This window comes from Diceros bicornis, chromosome 4 (genome assembly GCF_020826845.1).
Source record: "Diceros bicornis minor isolate mBicDic1 chromosome 4, mDicBic1.mat.cur, whole genome shotgun sequence".
Taxonomy (NCBI): domain Eukaryota; kingdom Metazoa; phylum Chordata; class Mammalia; order Perissodactyla; family Rhinocerotidae; genus Diceros; species Diceros bicornis.
Genome location: NC_080743.1, coordinates 95,644,694 through 95,666,225, shown reverse-complemented (window position 1 = coordinate 95,666,225; position 21,532 = coordinate 95,644,694). Strand labels below are relative to the sequence as shown.

Genomic DNA, 21,532 nt, shown 5'->3' with positions numbered 1-21,532 from the left:
TATTATTCTCCATTTTTCTATAGGATTGTTAGTATTGTTCTTTTTTATTTGTAGGAACTATTCATATATATTTAATTCACAAACTTTTATTGATTATTGATGCTGCAAATATTTATTATCCATTTGTTGTTGACTTTTTACTTTCTTTTTTATTGTTTTTTTTGATGACCAGAATTTCATTATTTAAATATTAATTTAGTGAAATTAATTAACTCTTTTTCTTTATGGTTTTTATTTTTTGCATCTTAAAAAAAATATCCTTTTTTACCCTGGTATCATAAATATTTTTTCCTATATCTTGTTCAAAGAGTTTTAGAATTGTGCTTTCCACATTTAAGTCTTCAGTCTACCTGGAGTTGGTTTGTGTAGGATGTGAGGTAGGGATCCAATTGTGCCAACATCAGGACTCTTATTAAAAATATCTTTTCTCTACTGCAATAATATCTCTGTCTTATATCAACCATATGTAAACAGATTTGTGTAGGAGCTCTGTATTTTGTTTTAGTAATCTTTTTACCTATTCCTGTATGAATAACACACTGTCTTAGTTTCCTTTCTTCTGAAATATATTTTCTTAGTTATGCTTCCAGTGAGCATCTATAAATGGTAAATTCTATCTTTGTCTGAAAATATCTTTATTGTATCCTTTCTGTTGAATTTTCAGTTCAAAGTATTATGGAATTTTAATTTGATAGTTATTTTATATTGAGTGGATTTTCCCAAATATTTAGCTTATCACACTACTGAATGAGTATGCTTTCTATATGGCTCTTTTTCTTTCTTTCTTTATCTTTCTTACTTCTGAGTCTCTCTCCATGCTAATTTATTTTTAACAGTGGCCTACTCCTCACCAAAGAATCCCCTGTGAGAAGGCAAATCAAGTTGGATAAATTCAGAGTTTCCACCTTCTCTTGCTACAGTCATATTTCTTTCCTCTGCATTCATTGTTTTCCTTTCCTGCCTGGAAATTGAATGCCTGTGGTTGACTGGAGATCTATATCATAACCTCACTCACTCAGTATGAATATGGTCAAGAGTGGTATGAGGTGGTAGCAAATACCTCAATACCATTTCAGCTGTGAGAGAAAAATTATTCACACAAGGAAACAGATGCAATGAGCCAGAAACTGGTACAAGCTATACCAGTATGAGAAATAGTCACAAAATCTAATGTGAGTCACAGAGATAAACAAAAGCTGACAAAAGCATTTTGTATAAATCAATCAGTCTTTCATCTCCACTCAGGAATTATGGGTCTGAAATATAGAGATCTTAGAATACTTAATAATCCTTCTCCAAACATAAGTAACTAATGTCCATTTTATAGTGAAAGAAAATTAGTTCTGTAAAAACTGAGAAACTTGCCAATATCAATTGCCAAATAAAGAATGCTGAGTAGCTGGAGTCAGTGATTGCCAGATTTTAGATGTATTAACATATACAAATAACAAAGGAGGATCTCTTAGTTTTCTTCTTCTGTGGCTTAGTTTTCCCTACAACAGAAAATTCTGAAGGATAGGTGAATGAGCTCTAACAGCACATTTCATTTGGATTTCTTTTCTTTTCAACTCTTAAATGCATTGAGTACAAATAATCTCCTGGATATGTGGTGAAAGTTCATGGTAAGAGACAGCGTCAATTGAATACAACTCAAGAAAAGCCAGATAGACAAGGTATTTTCAGGACCTATAACTTATCATCAACTTTCTTCCAAAGATTATAATGATAATAGCTAGCACTTATTGAACATGTACTATGTGCCAGGCACTGTCATGTTTTACCTGGAGTTATTTAGTCCTCACAACAATCATATGAGGTATATACGATTATCATTATCTTTGTATTACAGAAGAGGAAAGTGAAGCTCAGAGAGACTAAGAATTTGTCAAGGTTGCTCAGTATGTAAGAGGTGAAAATGAGTTTCTAACTTAGTCAAATCTGTTTAATTTCGGTTAAGAGCCTTCCTTTTTAACATGCTGAAATACTCTCCTTTGACATTTCCCTGTTCTGTTTATCATCTACTTTATCTCCATCCTCATGAGAAATGAGACAGGATGGTATTTGTATTAGATGAGACTCCACGTTGATAACACAGAAAACCCAACTCAGGCTAGCATTGACAGTAAAAGATTTAGATAATGTGCCCAGTCTCAAATGAAAACTGGGCATGAAAGAACAGCGTGTATTGATTGGCTCAGGACGGGATGATGTATCCATCCATGAACCACACACTATGGGAAGGGGAAAATGGATAACTCAGATTGCAATTTGGGCAATTCCTGAAGCCAAGGATGGGGACAATCCCACCGAAATTGAATGGATGCCTCTTGAGGTCAGAAGAGGAGATATGGGAAAACAGAAGCATACGAGAATGAAGGAAAATGAGTCAAACAAATAGAATCCTTACTTCCTTTCCCAGTAAAAGATTAACACACAAATTAAACTTAAAGAAAGATGATGATTAGATTCCACATCTTAAAAAAATTCCACTGATGATGTTTGAAGTATCTATCCACTGCTGCCTTGTAACAAATTATTCCAAAATTTAGCTGCTTAAAATAAGAAACATTTATTTTTGTGGGTAAGAAACCTGGATGTGGCTTAGCTGACTCAGGGTCTTTTATCAAGTCGGCTAGGGAAGATCTTCTTCCAAGCTTACTCATGGTTATTAGTAGAATTTAGCTCCTCCTGGGCTGTTGCACTGAGGCAATTTCTTGCCATGTAGGCCTCTCCATAGGGCAGCTCACAATAGAGCAAGTAAGCAAGAGAGCAAAAGAAGATGCCCAAGACAGTCTTTTTATAACCTGATCTTAGACGTGATATCTTTATCACTTCTGCCATATTTTATTCTTTAGAATTGAGTCATTAAGTCTAACCCACACTCAGGAAAAAGGATTACATAAAGGTGCAAATATCAGGAAGGAAGTGGGGATCTTTAGGGGCCATCTTAGAAGCTGACTACCCTAATGTGTGCATTTGTGCTTTTCTGTGTGTGTGTGTGTGTGTGTGTGTGTATGTGTATGTTCGGGGGCAGGAGGTGGTCAGTGGTTGCACATGGTATGGGACCAATAGAGTATTGAGTTTTTATGGATTTTCCTGTTAGGAACATTAGATTAGTAAAGTGGTAGGCATGGTTCCTACAATAAACAGATGACATTCACAAATTGAGAATTTGAGCTAGTTTAATAAAAGGACTATTTACAAAATTATGGGTAAGTATAGGGAAATTGTAGGGAAGAGTGCATTACTCCTGACGGCCTGACGCATCACTACACCAAGGCCTGAAGCAGTAAGAAGAAGGAGCACTTATCAGAACTAGGAGAGGATATTTGCATTAGAAGACTCCTGGACAGGAGCTATGACTTTCCACTATAGGAAGCAGTCAGTCTATGGCATCTCCACAAGGAAGGTGCCAGTGGAATAAATGCCATGACTCACTCTCCTCCGGTCTCCTGCTGGTACTACCCATTGGCTGAACCCAACTAGAAGCCAGAAGGCAAAGGAATCCCCTCATGTTGTTAATACAGATAAGGCTCCTGGGGCACATAGTAATGTGGGAAGAGTGGAGATGGACAATCAAAAGATACCCAGTACGGAAACCAAATGAGTACTTATGAGGAAGACATATCCACAATAGGCAGAGAGGAAGAAACAGGCTTACATGACTCAGTGTTGTTTAGAGCAAACTGGATGGACGAGTTTGCTGACAGAGAAGGGTATTTAACATTGAAACAGGCTTTCATATAATTATGTCTCTTGAAGATCCTTAAAAATGGGAAACACATATCCATCTCTATGAAAGGATTTGGGCAAAATTGTACTGATAAAAGGAGTGTGGTTAGCTAAGATGACTTCGAAGGGTCCTTGTAACTTGAGGATTCAGCATTCCAGGGGGAGTGATGGAAATCAGGGAACAGGATCTCCTGCAAAATATTCACAACTCTTTGAAATGGAAATTAGGCTATTCAATTTAGGAATCAAATTAAAGCAAATATTCAGAGTGTTAGCGGGCTGTGCTCCTGCCTGTTTGACGTGACAGCTAAAGGAGGGAGGTGTGCTTTTTCCTGGATGAAGCAGGATCTCACTCAGCCTGTTTTCATCTTTACTTAGCACCTGCTGGCTTGGAGTGGTGTCGCCCAGGCAATCAGACGGTATACCTGCCAAGAGCCTGACCTCTCATGTCTGCTGCCCCTCCCCCCATGCCCCATGACGACCTCTCCTGATATAGATGGACAGGGGACTGGTTTAAAATGACAGTCTCAAGTTCGTGTAGGAAGAGAAGGCTGATTAAAAGAAACAGCCAGTCAAGCTTCCTTTCTCTGTAGGAATAGTTATTATCCCCCTTCACCATGGCCCACCTGGGAGCCCATTTTGCCTTTAGATCCCGCTGGCAGAAGACGGATGATGAACTCTGTCGACATAGCACGTCCTTTATCCTTCACAGAGCCATTCGCAATGACTTCTTTCAGAGCTATCTCTACCTGCTGGAAAAAATTCCCCTGGGTAAGTGAGTCAGAGCAACTAGATAAGGAACAAAAAATGACTGCAAGGACTTTTCAGATATAAACAACCCACAACCAACGTCAGTGGGTTTCAGCGTTTCAATCGCATTCTTTCACAGAGAGTGCAAAGATCAAGTGCTGCCTGGAAGGTCAGGTCTCTTTTTTGGGACTTCATGCACCCTCAGGCGTGGTGATTTGCTTCTTTGGGTGATGGTTGCCTGAGTATCAGGCTTATAGAAATTCATTTCTTGAGTTTTGAAGGACATTTTTAGTATTTGCAAAAATTTAGAGGTGGGCAATTAGGTAACTCAAAGATGAGAGTATTAATGCAGTAGTATATCAACTAAGAGTTAAAAAGACTAAATGGGAATAGATCAAAGTGTTCTTGTTTTGTGTGTGTGTGTGAGAGAGTGTGAGCACACATTCCACACAATCATTTCTGGCCTTCCTCAGTCACAATAATAGTTGGAAAGCCTAACAGAAGCATATTTTAGTTTGGTCTTTGAATATTAAGGAAAAAACTGGGGCAGTAGTGTGTCTCCATTTTAGTTATTTCCTCTAGTTTTCAGAGAATTAGACAATAGGGCAATAAGAATCTTATCTGGTTTGTCTACACTACTTTTCTCAGCTTCTGTGAAAGTGGTTACTTCAGGGCACTCTTACAGCACTGAAGAGGAAATAACTTGTGATGAAAGGGTGAAGTATCCCCTTCTGATTTATATTTTCCCCCAATGAAAGCAGGAACAGTATGTATCAGCCCCAGTCTGTTTTCTTAAGGTTGTCTGAAAGCACTATTGTGCACTTGACACGGCCAAGGTTTCCAGACGTGGAAGGAGCTACACAATTCTTTGTATCACATTCAAGAAACAATATGCTAGCAGCCTACCGAAGTCTCTTGTTATAAATTCATTTCTGAGGGGATCTTTAATTCTAGACATACAAATACTTTCACCTCGTATTTATGTATATTTCTTGTAAAAAAATTTCTCTTTTGTGACTTTATTTGATCCTCACAGCCATACCATGAGATAGATAGGGCAAGTATCATTTTTTCCTCTCACTTTCCTACCCCCACCCCCCATCTTATTTTTTCAAATGAAGAAAAGAAAATCCAGAGATGATATATCATCTAGATACCAAAGCAAGAAGCCAAGACCAGGGCTCTTTCTGATAGATCACACTGCCCATAAGTAATTCTTTTAGGACATATCAGCCATCTCATTTGTATCCAAATGGAAAAATTAGAACAGTCCATTTGGAAGGTGATGACATTCTGGTCGTTCTATACATTGGCAGAGCATTGCTATTCTGGAGATGCTCTTTGGGCCACCCCTCAATAACAGTAGCTTGGTGGCTTTAGTTGCATTAGTCTGGAGGAAGAGATCAATTACAATAACTGATAAGAGACTCACTAAGTGGTGGATGATTGCCAAAATTTAAAAATGATTACTAGAGAAAAAAGGAACTCATATCTGAAAGTAGCTGAAGATGAATTAAAAAGTTAAGAATAAAACAATGTCTTCTGAAAATCAGATGAAAATTATATGTGAGTTTTCAGGCTGCAGTGGATATTAAGTCTTTCAGTTTGGAAGTAAAACTTAGCCAGTGGAAATGCTCCCTCTCCAGCTCCCCTGAGGTGTTTTAGAGTTGGCTTCCCCTTCTCTTGATAATTTCAAGACTTCATAGAAATGAAAATAAAGCCCTTCTTTTAAAAGGTTGGGGAACCACTACCATAGGGTCTGCACAGAGAGTTTGTTGTCTGGGGTAATTATGGGAAGAAGGGTGGCTAACCAGACTCTGATTCCTTCTTTCCTTCCTTCCTCCAACTGCCTGTGTTAGGCAGCCAGTCTCACACCAGCACACCGTAAAGTGACATTCAGTCATGGGGACATTGGCTGAAATATCCCTGGCTAGCTTCAGAGATCATGGGGAACAAGAGCACGCATACTAAAAATCTCTGGTGGAAGACTTAGCTATGCCATTGAATACAACAGATCTTCAGAAAGAAATGGGAACAAAGCCTGTTACTGTTCTCCGTGTTTTGCATGTCTATCTCAGTTAATCCTTACAACATCCCTATTAGGTGGTGCTCTATTTTCCCCCACCTTATAGCTGAGGAACTGAGGCACAGAGGAGTTAAGTAACTTGCCAAAGATCATGCAGTGGTGAGTAGGGGAGCAGGATTAGAACCCTGGCAGTCTAACTTCAGAGTCTGTCTTTTTTAACCACAAAATCATGCTGCCTCCCAGTGTAAATGACAACTTGACTCGTGTGGGCAGCAATATAAGTTTTACCACATTTTTTGATTTGACAGGAATATAAAATATAGTCTATGAGAAGCATTGACTTTCTATTGAGATCATCAACAAGATAGGCAGGCCAGTGAATAGGTTCATATAAGCTAGTTTTACCAGCCCAAGTTCAATTGGAGGCTTGGAGTGAATGAATTTTCCAAAGGCAGCTTTTTGTGAACAAATAGGAAGTAGAATAGGAAAAAAATCCGTATGGTCTCCAGTTTGTATACTAGTGATCAAAGTGGCCTATAAATGGCCCAATCGGAGATGTTCAGATAAGTTAACTCCTCAATAATTCCTCTAGCACTATGCCCAGCACATTTCTGAGTACATAGAAGTCAGTGAATATTTATTAATTATATATTAAGCAAGAGTCTATTACTCCTGAACGTTGTTAAGGGCTTAGTCTAGCTTCACATTTAGAACAACAGTTCTGTGTGATTTAGCAGAAAGAACAAAGGCTTTGCATTTAAATAGGCATGGGTTAGGACCTGGCTATAACACTTCGTTTCTGTGTGATGTTAAGTTACTAAATCTTTCTGATTCTCTCATTGCTCATCTGTCAAACGATAATTATAACCCTCGTTTTGTGGTATCATTGTGAGGATTAAAAGAGATAATGTGAAGAGATGATACGAAGAGTGCTAGCATAATGCTTGGCACCTAGGAGGGACCCACTAATTGTTAGTACCCCCTTTGCATTTGCCCCTTTTTAGAAGAGTCAGTCTCTGAGGAGGAAATTGAGAACAATGGTCTCCCCTTTGTCATCACAATTAAAAGTCAGAGTTAATAAAAAATATTTCCTATAAGATACTTGGAACTTCCAGATGAAACTCAGCACACGACTATTGGCATTGTTCAAATTGATCTCGTCCCCGTGGCAGGCGTTGCTGCACAACTCATTGTACATGATACAGTTCTCAAAGGTTTATTGTTGTTCCCTTTGCAATGCAAATGCTGCAAGATCATTTTTCTCTTTAAAGAAACGAAGAACTGGATAATTTCCCTGTTTATTTAGCAGACTTTCAGATACACAGTGTGAGAGGGATGTGATGTGGGTTTGGGATTTCAATAGTTTAAATCCCAGTTGTGTCACTCACTAGCCACTCAATCTTGGGCAATTTAGTTAACCTCTTGATGCCTTGTTTTCTTCTGTAGATAATGACATCTGTCTTACATATTCAGTTAGATGTAAATGCTTAGCATATGTAGTACATTTATGCGTATTTGATCCATGATAGTTACTATTTCTTTATAATTTGGGTATGCCTAATTAGGAGGATAGATATTTCATAAACTATGCGAAAAGTATGACTTGTTTGTACTTATGTCAGTTTTTCCCTATAGCCACTCACTCCTTTGTTGAACCCATATATTATTCAAAGAACAAAAAAAAACTAGACAATTTTAATTTATTCAATGAATATTCAAAGGAGGCTTACTATATGTTAAGCATAATGGTAAGTGCTGGGGTTACAAACAAAGTAAGACAAAGCCATCCTGGAGAGTTTAGTGTGGGAGAGAGACCCACGCAGGTCATTTTTGTGGAAGGTGGAAATATAGTGATAGAGACCACTACAGGACGCTGCAGAGGGCCAGGGAGGCACGGCGACTGCTGATGAGCTCCTGACGCTTCTGATACAAAATCTCACCATAAAAAAATCTGTCCCCGGTATTTCTGCCTGACTTCCGGCCCTTTGAAATTTGACAATAGGTCAGGTATAACGCTCAAGTAGGAATAGAGAATTAGGAAGACACTCAGCCAAGTGGGTAGGGGATGTGACATGTGGTGGGAATTTGAGTAGATCCTTGCAGAAGTGGGGAAAGTGTATTGTTCTTTCCTCCTCACCTTTGGTTACCTCATTTGTGCTGAAGCCTGAAAAAGAATTTGGGAAACACTGAACTAGTCCTCAGATGAAAAGGAAAAAAATCCCTAAAACTTTCAGGGTAGGCAGTGCATTATTTTAGAAACAAGAAACACCAGACACCTAAAGCATACAGGGAAGAAAAAAACCTAGAGATCCTCTCAGGGCAATTCTGAGACTTGCCCGTCACAACATCCTAGCATTCTGGCACACCCAGACCTTTGGATTCCACCAGAAATATTGATAAAGTCCCACTCCCACTCTCCCCCGTTGGTGAAAAAACAGATATGAGTTCAGTTTTTTTAGATTCCACATGTAAGTACATTATTTGTCTTTCTTTGACTTATTTCACTTAGCATAATGCCCTCAAGGTCCATCCATGTTGTTGCAAATGGCAGGATTTCCTTCTTTTCTACGGCTGAATAATATTCCATTGTACCTAGATACTTTTTCCTCCTTCCTTCCTTCCTTCCTCTCTTCCTGCCTTCCTTCCTCCCTCCCTCCCTCCCTCTCTCCCTCTCTCTTCCTTCCTCTCTTCCTTCCTTTCTTCCTCCCTCCCTTCCTTCCTTCCTTTCTTCTCTCCTTCCATATTAACCATTACTTCTTTAATGGCTAAATTGGGAAGTGTTCACCTGAAAATCTCTTTTATAGAAGGTCTTACCCTTCATAATGGCATTTCCTAATTGTGCTTTTTTTCTCTTATAAATAAAAAGCTAACTTGATCCAATATTCTGTCTCAAATCATTTCAAACTTACTGTCTAAACCTAGCCTACACATCCTCTGGAGACTCGCAGATCAATTTTCAGTTGACAAACAGGTCTAACATCCAGAATAAAGTCTAAAATAGCTATATCCAAGCATTAAAAAGCAAACAAACAAACAAAAGAATAGAAGATACTCAGCAAACATAAACACTTAGCAATTAGAATTTTTCTTGGAGAGTTCACAGGATCTTTATTCTTCTTCAGAGCAAATAAACTTGTACTCTATTTTTCTTTTTCTAACAAGTAAACCATTGGAAGGTCCTTGGGAGTTCAGCTTATAATGTACGTCAAGAAATAAGTACCATATTATATCAAGAACTAAAAGAATGTCTAGTCTCCGTCTTAGACTACCCCACGTTTCACAGAGACATTGCAACCTTACAAGAATAAGCCACTAGATGTATTTCTATAATAAAAAGGCACGGGCTGATGACTGATTACCTTATCTGTGTCAACTTGTTCCATTGCAGGAGCTATCAGGAGGGGAGAACCTGGGGCTGGCCATGACACCTCATATATCTTCTTAGTGAAATGTTCCTGTCAATTAGGTGAAAATGAGAACTCAAGCCCATAACCATAAAAACCTACCTATTGAGTCTGACCCCTGCTGAGTTTGGCATTCACTTGTGGTCTAAATGTTGCTGTCATAATGGACCATTCCCATTTCCAGATGAAAGATTTTAATAGACTCCACCAACTAGTTGACTTAAGCAAGTGATGATTAGTGTAGCTGCTTTGCTGCTTTGGTTGGATCAGGGAGAGCACTAGACTGTAGCTTGCCTGCGATCCCAGGCAGCTTTCAACTCTGGGAAGACTCTGTGAGCTGTGAGTTTCTAGCCTGGTTTTCTGAGACATAAAGAAGAATTTGGAACAGTCATGTTATTAGGATGGTGATGCTTGATTTTTGTCATCCATGTTGAATTTATAAGCATTTATTGAACCACATACTGTACCAACACTTTACCAAGTGCTAGGGAAGAGATTGGTGTAGGTCAGTGGTTCCCAATGCTTTGGACCATGAGGACTTTCCTTTTAATGTTATATTTTCTCAATCAGTAGCTAAGTAGTGTGTAAAATGGCAAAAAAACATCTATATATTTATTAATAATTTAAAAATATTTGTATTTTTAAAATAACAATCTATGTATAATCATTAATATATATGCGAGATATAGTATTTAATATTGTTGTTCTCTAGAAAATGATATATGTGGGAACTGATTCTTGTATCCCTTTCAGCAAATTCATGATCATTCAAGGGTCCAAACATTGGCTCCAGGGGCTTCAAGTTGGAAAATACTGATGTCACTCCACAGATGGAACATATTATGGTGGAACATCGTAATATAAGCGGTGTTTATTGGATTTTTAACTTTTGGAATTGAAATTTGGGACTATATAATTGTTGTCAATTCAGAGCCAAGTAGTGCAGTAGTCCAATCTTGTGTGCACTAGTTCACAATCTTGGTGTTGCCTGAAGAAAAATGTTTCTAGTTAAGGTTAAATAGATTCTCTTTTCTTATACTCCTTCTACTCAAAATATGTCATAGTTTGCTTTGCTTCATATCCTGATCATAACATTTTGTACTGTTTGTGTATTTTGCTTGGAGCTTTCCACTGTTTTTTGTTCTTTTGGTGGTTGAGATTAAAAATATATCTTCCTTAGAATATCACTAACATCTCCTTGCTTCTTACCTTTACTCTGTCTATTGTCCAGAATCCAGTTCATTCTACTTCTTGAAGGTATTGTTTTTGAAGCCTATGTTTTCTGTTGTAATATAAACTGATTTCTTTCTAGATCTGATAAATATCTGTCATTTTGGGATTTCTTTTCATTGGATTCCTGGGTTAATTTTATCGTCTTTCGTCACATATCTTCTCTTGATTTTAACCCTCATTGGGCTGGAATATAGCTTCAAGAAACTTCTGAAGAATGAATCCATGGGAGGTAAATATTATTTCACAGTTTGACTGGATATTAAGCTTCAAAATGTTTTTCCCTCAGAATGTTGATGGCACTGCTCCATTGTTTTCCAATGTTTCTGAGGAGATCTGTGTTATAAGCCTGATTCTAGTTCTTCAAATATAGGGTTGCCAGGTAAAATATAAGATGCCAGCTAAATTTGAAGTTAAGATAACAAACAAATAATTTTTTAGTATAAGTATGTCCCATGCAATGTGCAAAATTTCGAACATACTTGTACTAATAAATTATTCATTGTTCATCTGAAATTCAAAACTAATTGTGTGTCCTGTATTTTTATTTGCTAAATCTGACAACCCTACTTGAAGGTCAACTACTTTTTCCCTCTAAATAACTTTAGGATCTTCTCATTACTCTTTGTGTTTTGAAATTTCCTAAGGATGTGTGTAAATGTAGTTTTTATTTAATTATTATTATTTTTTAACCCATGCTGCTCAGTATTTGTTGGACCTTACAATCTCTTGCACCTCTGGGAATTTTTCTTCTATTATTTCTGTAATGATTTTCTTCCCTCCATTTTCTCTATTTTTGAGAATCCTAATTAGCTTGATGTTAGGCCTCCTAAGTCTTTATAGCTCTAATCTTTTTACTTCTGTTTTCCATATCTGTCTTTTTGTTTATGTCCTAATAAATTTACTCAATGTTATATTCCAAAAGTTTTGGTAATCAAAATTTTAATTTCTAAGAATTCTGTGTTATTCTTTGAATTATCATTTTCTTGGCATCTTTATCTTTGATTTATGGATGCACCAGTTCTCATATCTCTCCAAGGAGTTTTTTGTTTAGTTTTGGCTTAAATCCTCATCCATTTCCTGAATTATTTCTATTTCCTTTGGGATCAGTTCTGATTGTTTGTCTCTATTTTTTTCCCACAGGCTGCCATTTTACACCCATCTGTTTGGAAATCATTGTTTATTCATAGTTAGGAATAAAGGACAGGGTCAATGATTCTAGGTAATGGAGAAGGTTTGCTCTGTTACATACTTCTCCTGTGAAGAGAAAGAATGACAAAAAGCTCTACATGTGCAGGTAGATATTTCCAGACTCTGATGAGTATGAGCAGGTGAGGCACTTGGAGTCCTCTGTATGCCAAAATGAGTAGTGTTCTAAGATCCCAACACTCACTGGTCTAGTTCTCTTTAGGCAATTCATTTAATTTTTTTTAGATAAAAGACATATTTTTTTCCCCTGTAGGATTGCAGCTGTGCTGCCTGTTGCTTTTGAGAGGGTGCATTTGTCCCCTTACTGGTTGGTCTATAGACAGATTTTTTATTAACTCTTATTTCCTTTTGCAATTATCCTGGGCTGCAAATTCTTTAGCTTTGTTTCATCTGCTTTTTGTCTTCCAGAAATTTGTTGAAATTATGAATTCATCTGTGGCCCCCTCTCATTTTCTTCGCTGTTATGGGTTGAATTTATTAAAACAATTCTTGAGGAGTATTTGGAAGGAGAGGAAACAAATGCATGTATTCTGGTTCTACAACCTTGAACCAGAAGTTCCTCCTTTTCATCCCTTTCTATCATTTCCTCCTGAGTGTCCTCTAATGAAAATATTTTATATCTGCAATGGTGCATTTTGGTTTACAAAACACACTTAAATGCATACTTATTTACCTCTCAGAAGGTGGAACATATGTTTTTCTAAAGATAAATGTCTTAATATAATACCTCATATGGTTTCTGAAATAATGAAATGACATAGTATACGCGAATGTGCCTAGCACACTAGCTGGTACAGAATAGTTGCTCAATAAATATCATATCTCTTTTTATTATTTTATTTTCAGAAGATAGAGCTCAAGCACATTTTCTGTAATGTTGGTATAAAGAGATATTTGGGTACGAGTTGCTTGAAAAAGAGGTGAAAAATTAGCTACCCCTAATCTACCTCATGATTAGAAGTAAGGATTAATGATTAAATTCTCATAAAACATTTGGAGCTCAAAGATAAAACTCACTGTGAAACTTGTGACATTCTTTATTCTACTGTAGCAAACTGTTAAAATTTCTGTAGTACAGTGATAAACTATAGTTTTCTTAAATTATAGGGGTACTAAATCATAGAAATGCCACAATTGTGATTTATACATGAGATATCTGAAGATCAGAGGGGTTAAGAAGTTTTCTCAAGGTTACATAGCAAGTAAGTCACTGAGCCAAAACTCAAACACAGATCTTCTGACTTCAAACCAGTGGCCTTTCCTCCACAGCACAAATTTGCAGGCTCGTAAGAGGAAATTCAATGCATGATAAGGTTGAACTTGTTCTGTCATATAAAAATTAATAAATATTAATAATATTTCATTTGCAGTGAAACTGTATGCTTTAACAAGTCAAGTCATCAATGGTGAGATGCAGTTCTATGCCAGAGCTAAACTTTTCTACCAAGAAGTACCAGCTACAGAAGAGGGTATGATGGGAAATTTCATTGAACTGTCCAACCCAGATATCCAGGCCTCTCGGGAATTTCTTAGGAAATTTGTTGGGGTGAGTTATTCAACTGCAGCTTGATGAGGAGGCAAAGTCCTTGCAAACATTGAGCTCACATATTTCTGTGTTGTCACTTAAGTCGTAATAAAACGATATGGCTCAGCCAAGAGTTTAGCCTGAAAGTCTATTTTAAGATGTTCACAAGGTGGGGACAGCCTGGTGGCGCACGCGGTTAAGTGCACGCGCTCCCCTGCGGCGGCCGAGGGTTCACCGGTTCAGATCCCCGGCGCTCACTGACGCACTGCTTGTCAAGCCATGCTGTGGCACTGACGCACTGCTTGTCAAGCCATGCTGTGGCGGCGTCCCATATAAAGTGGAGGAAGATGGGCACGGATGTTAGCCCTGGGCCAATCTTCCTCAGCGAAAAAACAGGAGGATTGGCAGATGTTAGCACAGGGCTGATCTTCCTCACACACAAAAAATAAATAAATAAAGATGTTCAGAAAGAACAGGTCACATCAAACCATTGTTTTATCCCACTTGGCATTTCACCCTCCTAGCACCAGCTAATTTCTCATGCTTCAGGGAGGGTGAACTAGCAATGCTAATATTACACTTATGGGATTAAGAAGATATCTCTTTTAGAGTCTCATAGATAAACAGTTGACACCCAGATGATTGATGGGAGATCATGCCATTTTGGGATCTTGGGGTGATTTATTGATTGCCTGTAATAAAAATTTGATGTAGTAAGGAAATGCACGCTTATGTTTGGCTTAAAAATAAGTACAGCAGAATCTCTTTATATTATTTTATACATAGTTCAGACATTGCCTTGAAAGAATGTGATCCGTTTGTGGTCCTGGTGTTGGGTGAAACTCCACTTCCTTACTTCCGTGTCATATGGAGGCAGACAGTATAGTGTAGGGGCCATCTTGGCCTCTAGAGTCATTATGGTTCTTCTACTTACTGCTTGTATAGGCAACCTTGGGCTTGTTCCTTAAATGCTCTAAGCTTCAGTTTTCTTACCTGTGGCTAGGGCATAACCATAGATCCTACCTCATAGGATAATGTGAAGATCAAAAGAGATAATATATATTAAGTGCTTGCTTTAGTGCACATAATTATTACCCAATAAACCTAATTTATTACTACTGTTACTAATAAAAGGCTTTCATAAAATACATTCATTATATTTTAAGGCACTTCATTTAGTTGTTAGAATATGTTTAACCCAAACAAGAAAGCTGCTGTTGGTGCTCCTGAAAACACAAAGTCCTAACTGGCAAATAGGTTTTGTTCCAATTCATTGTGAAGTCATTTGTTTGAAATTTGGAGCCCATTTTATTCTGATAAAGGAAAAATTATAAATATTTGGGCTTAGGTTGTCAACCTACTTGGAAGCATAATGTTAAGGATATCTCTAGTATTGAGGTGAGGTTCTCTTCACATCCAACCTCCCTGGAGCACCGAGTGCATGAGTAGAGAAAACAGGATTAGGATGGAGCACCCATCGGGGCGGAAGTGTCTGGACATCAGCTGCAGCCATAAAGGACCATGGAGTGAGGATGATGGCCATGGCTGTTTATAGGTCAGGTTAACGTGGAGGACTTCAGAATCAGTGTTGCCGATTTCACTGAGTGCTTTTTCTGAGATGGTCTGTCACTCTGCTAAGCCTTTTAGAAGAACTGTCTCATGTGCTCTTCACACAATTCTAGGAGGTAAGTACTGTCCTTATGCTTGTTTTTACAGTTGTGGAAACCGAGGCTTGGAGAGGTTAAATAAGTTGTCATGGTTACACAGCCGGTAAGAGACAGAGCTGGGACATAAGCCCAGCCAGGTCTGTCTGACACCAAACTCCTTGCTCTTCACTGTGACATATTTTTTCCATTTGTCTCATGAAGCAGAAAAATCCCTGCTGGTTTTTTTTTTGTGGACCACAGACCTCAACTCTCCTCCACTCTGGCCGAGAGCAGTCCCTCCTGCCTGCCTCGTGGTGAGGCCGACTTTGATCCCAATGCATTTCAGAAGCTTAGTTAGTAATCCAGCTGTCTTGTCACTCCATGTGGAATGCCAAGCTGACCACAGGGATGCTGGTCAGACAGAGCCCCTACACACGCCCACGAACCTGGGAAAGGAAACAGCCTTGTGCTTGTGTATTTATGTTGGAAAAGAACAGCCTGCCCTTTTCAAACAAATATAAGGAGTCCTTCTTAGTAGACAAGGCTCATTGTGAAGCTGTGACCTCTAACTAAGCACAAACACAGTTTTTTTTAAGGAATGATATTTTGGTACTTTGACCTTAATAATCTGCTAAATTAGTATCCAGGTCAAGATACAAGGACTTAGGGGATACGAGCACCTGACATGATTTATTCTTGTGTCAACTGGGAAAAGGCAAATTATTTAATTTAAAGTTTTGCTTTCCTTTCAACACTTAGTGACATGGGACAGTGGGAAAAGGTTTTTAAACTTGTTGTAAACATGTTTACTTTAGCAAATAAGCAAATGATACTAAGATGACGTCAATGGCATAGCTGATAACTTTCCTCAGTTTTAGCTTTGTGGGGGCAAGCAGCAATTTATAAAAAGTAATCAGTATTTGATGGCATTTATCTTTTGACATTTCTCAAGATTGGATGACTGAAAACTCTGGGTCTAACTTGTTATATTTCGTGGTTTTTATACAGTGGCATTTAGCACGTTTATTTTAGTTTTAAACTCCACTGGATGAACTTAAAATAATGTTCTTCAAAACAAAATGTATAGGCAGAATCAAAACTAAAATGATATTCCTAAGAATATTTTACTGTTTTATATGAATCCATAAGTATGAAGATAGCATAATAAATGAAAATGACAAAACATCTTGTTTTAAAATCACACGTTGTGTGTAGTTCTGGTCACATTCCTGGAAGGGCATCAGATTTCAATACAGTCACAGCTTCGGGCAGCCATGGTGTCCAAGAGGCGAGAGATGTTATCCCTGCGATCAGTCTTTAAATATCCCTTCTCAGAGGAGCTGCATGTGAATGAGAGACAGAGAAAGACTTGGTGCCAGGATGTAGGAGACAGTGCCAATCATGTGGAGTGAAATGGAATAAAGGGAACTAGGCAATAGTGGCGAGAGGCTAGAGGTACACAGGATTTGGGTGAAAGACACCTTTTTGTATTTGTAAATAACCATTGTTTCAAGAATAACTGTAGTCAAATATAACACATCTAAATTGGTGAAAAATATGAATCAGAGGATGAGAATTTTCAAGGGAGTTCTATTTCAAATATTTCACCTCTCTGGGTCTCAGTTTCCTTTTCTTTGTGAGGAGATCAGCCCTGTGCTAACATCTGCCAATCCTCCTCTTTTTTTGCTGAGGAAACTGGCCCTGGGCTAACATCCGTGCCCATCTTCCTCCACTTTATATGGGATGCCGCCACAGCATGGCTTGCCAAGCAGTGCGTCGGTGCCCACCTGGGATCCGAAGTGGCGAACCCTAGGCCGCTGCAGCGGAGCGCGCGCACTTAACTGCTTGTGCCACGGGGCCAGCCCCTGGGTCTCAGTTTCTATGTCTGAAAAAGCAGGGGAAGTAGACATGAGTGGTTTAGAAACTCTAGGGTTTTGCTGAGATCCTTCGAGGGCTTATTGGGAGATTGACAGGAAGGCTGAGTGGGTGAGGCCCTGCCTCCCTTTAACCAGGGCAGCTTCATATTTGTTTATTCATTGAGAAAAAGTTCGGCTATTATAATCTTCTTGAAGTCCTGTGGCATAGATCTCTGAGGTCTCTTTGCTTTATTGTTCCATGGTTCTACTTCTAAAGCCACTTGCTATGGTAATGTGAGCAATATGAGACTTTAGGGCCAAGTAATGATAAGAAAAAATTTGTAATGACAATCTCTAATTGAGCACACAATTTTCTGCTAAAGTCATTTTCAGTAGCTTAAAATAATTTCCCTATACTTTCCTCCATCTTGTTTATGTTATGAATTTACTTAGAAGATGCTTCTTTTATGGCCTTCACAACATAAACCTTTAGCCTACGCCTTTTTCTGAATTAGTTTAGTTTGAATTATAATATCTGAATGAGGGAGGTGGCATAGTGTAAGTAGGAATGGCAAACACATGGCACATGAACTACCACTTCTCCTTCCCACGCTCAAAGCAGACATTACTAATCAATCACAGACCTCTTTCCTGCTGAGTCTGAATGAAGCCTTAGAATTCTTTTCAACATAGCATTAGACAGACACTACTAAGGGAATCAGAGTTGGCACTTGAGGTGACAATCCTAAGATAGAACTGGCTTTGGATTCACACAGTTCCCTGTCAAATTCTAGTTCTGCCCTTAGCTGTGTGGTTTTAGAAATCTAAGTTTCCTCATCTCCAAATTGGAGAATAATCATTATCTTTTGGGATTGTTTCAACTATTACAGTTATTACAGATGCAAAGAGCTTGCTACGTATAAGCACTCAATAAATCGTTGTTATCATTATTCCATTTGAAAAGAAGCTATAATTGCTTCACTTTTTGTTCTTCATTGTACCTTTCTTGCTGTAAAAAGGCCTTTTGGGTGGACTGGGAAGCAGCATTTCTGATGTTTCCTTCTGCTCGAACTTCACCTTTGGATTCTCAGCCAAATGTTTTTTTAATCCTTAGTTCCTGAGAAATCGAGAGAAGGCTTTCTCCTTAAGATCTTGATTGGCAACTTCAAGTATCTTGTTACTATAATTTCTAGCACAAAACCTATTCAGCAGCCATCCCAATTAGGACCAAATAATTTAGAGCAGCTGAATCTTTGAGATATATACCAACTCAAAGATTCAGCTGGTCATATACATGTACATATATGTTTATGTATATATTACTTTATAGAAGCAAGTTTGAGAAAGTTTTCATTGGCTGATTTCCCCCTCCCACCACTGTCTATCCATCCTTTACTCTCAGTTAATTTAATGCAGACTTACTTTTAAAAAAAAATTTTAAGGGGTTTTGTGCCAAATAATCATATAGTTTTTGGTACAAAAGCAGAAAACAATTTTTAGTGTGAAAAGAGACAAGGAGACTTTGCTGCAACCACCCTTTATCCACGTGAATGTGCTGTGTGCCATCAGGGCTGAGTTTGAGGTAAAATCCTGGCCTGAGAATGGGACAGTTAGCATTCCCTCAGCTCAGGTCCTAAAAATTACCATCCGCAGAAGAAGAGTAGATACTTCAGAGCCCCCGAAATCAGTTTCGAAAAAAGTAAAATTTCAATCATCCCAATATGAACTGAAATGTGTTCTCTGAGTGATTTTTCAAAGTAATTTTAAAACTCAGAGAGGCTTTCACTGCTTTGCACTTTTTTTCTTTTGCAAAGCAATAAGCTACAGTGCAGGTCCATTTAGCTGTGAGTTTGACTCACATTTAGAGTTAACAAAGTTCTATTTTTGTAGGGCTTTCAATGTCCCATTTTTTAGGGAAATTACCAAATTTCTAAACCTAAGCCATTGTTTTCTAAAATTCTGTTTTGAAATTCTTTTAAATACCTATATTTAGATAAAATAAAGCAAACACTAGAAATGTTTGGATATTTTTTAGAAAATGTAATTGAATATAACCTCTATAACTTGATTGTGGTAGTGGGTACGTACCTGTACACATTTGTTCAGACTCATTGAGTGGTACACTTAAAATCGTGCATTTTATCGTATGAAATCAACCTAAGTAAAGTTGATTTAAAGAGGTAATTGGAGTGTCCAAGACTCAGGGTAGGTACTGCACTTGAAGTACTCCACAAGGTACCTTTCTGCAGGGGCCTGGGAGAGCTGGGACGGACTGCGCCTTGGATTGCGGCTCCGGGATAGGAAGGGTCAGCAAGCATGTCTTGTTGCCAGTTTTCAACAGTGTGGAGCTGGTGGACATGATGGAATCGTTCCTCCTCGAAGCCCAGAACTACCTGCAGGTCAAAGGGGACAAGGTAGAGAGCTACCACTGCTACAGCCTGCAGGAATTCACACCTCCGCTGGGGAGATACGATGTCATCTGGATTCAGTGGGTCTCTGGTTAGTCCTGCATGGCGTTGCCTCTGCCCTTCTCCCCTTCCCAGCTAGAGAAGACAACACCTGGGCTAATTGAGGACTTGTGGAGAGGGAGCAAGGATGTAAACAGAGATCTAGCTGTAGTTGTGCTTGGAGCAGTTCGCTAGCCTTTGGGGAACTCCCCAAAAGCTCTGGTCCTCCAGATTTCTCCCTTATCAGCCTCTTTGCAAGCCTGCAAATTCCCATCTTTAGGGGTGGAGCACCTTTGGACCACCCTAAATCCTAGAAGAAATCTAAATACTTGAAAAACTTTAAAAAGTGGGGCCAGAAAAAGTTTATCCCCGTTTATTGGCAAAACTAGACTTTCATAGATTTAAATCCCCAGGAAATGAGACAGCAGTGAATTAAATTTTAGTCTGAGTGTGTGTGTGTGTGTGTGTGTGTGATGCAGAGGAGTGATGATAGAGATGTGTTGTCTGGAGGACATGGAGGGGACCCATGGGATGGGCAATAGTTTACCTCGTGCCCGTGAGGTAGATAGAGCAGGTAGTATAATATCTATTTTATAGACAGGGCACTGAGTCCCCTCAAAGAGGATGACCGTCCTCTTATCTAAATTCTCAAAGCCTCCTGCAACTATTTTAATTCAGGCCATTAAATAATTCACAAATGAGTGAACAAATGGTCTCCTGATTCATAGCCTTGTGGTCTTTCCTAGTCACCTCCCTCTCCATCCACCATTTTATCCAATTCCCACATTTACTTGGCCTCACCTGTAGGGTACCTGACCGATAAAGACCTTCTTGCGTTTCTTTCCCGGTGCCGAGACGGCCTGAAAGAAAACGGCGTCATCATACTGAAGGACAATGTGGCTCGGGAGGGCTGTATCTTCGATCTCTCTGACAGCAGTGTGACTCGGGACATGGACATCTTCCAGAGCCTCATTAGGAAGAGTGGGCTGGTGGTTCTGGGCCAGGAGAAGCAGGACGGCTTTCCAGAGCAGTGCTTCCCGGTGTGGATGTTCGCACTGCACAGCGTGGACACTCCTGGCCAGCAGTGGGAATGAACGACTGGACTGCACAGTGGTGCTTTGGGACAGAGATGCTGTCCTCTGAAGTGCCCCTTGTAGTTCATGGAGGGATGGAGAGAAGGGATGCAATGCATGTCTGGAAATAGTTGATGTAGTATGTACAAGTTTCCACTAATCATTAAAGTACATGCACACACTCTGGATTTTCCAAAAGATAAATGGAGTGAAACATCAGGGAAAAATTTTTAAGAAACTGCTTATATACAGCCAAAATGTACAAGGGTGCACAAAAACAGAAGAGGGAGCAGTGCTCACAAATTCTAAACTGCCTTGGTCCCTGAAGGTTTGCATTACAGAGTATTGCAGGATGGGTGGGGAAAAGTCTAGACCTCCTTCCTCTGCCCTCATGCTAGATACATTATACTTCCTTCCTCTTTGGAGCTACTACTTCTCTTTGACAAAAATCTCCTCCTAATTAAGAAGGCACCAGTCAAAATAATCTTATGAAAACGTGTCCATTACTTAATTTTGTCTTTAGCCTTTCTCTTAACAGAAAAAGTATATGGTTTCACTTTCTGTTTCAGGTCACTTTCACCACCCAGAGATGTACTATGGATGTAATTTGATAACAGAAGTCTGCATTTCAGTG

General features: G+C 38.8%; 1 protein-coding gene across 1 annotated transcript; it reads left to right on the top strand.

The window, feature by feature from the left end:
* Positions 1-4,349: 4,349 nt before the first annotated feature.
* NTMT2 (N-terminal Xaa-Pro-Lys N-methyltransferase 2) lies at positions 4,350-21,000 on the top strand. Its single transcript, XM_058538109.1, has 4 exons — positions 4,350-4,503; positions 13,722-13,897; positions 19,628-19,877; positions 20,633-21,000. Exons 1-4 carry the CDS (start codon positions 4,350-4,352, stop codon positions 20,917-20,919), a joined length of 867 nt encoding a protein of 288 aa, XP_058394092.1. The 3' UTR covers positions 20,920-21,000.
* Positions 21,001-21,532: the final 532 nt, after the last annotated feature.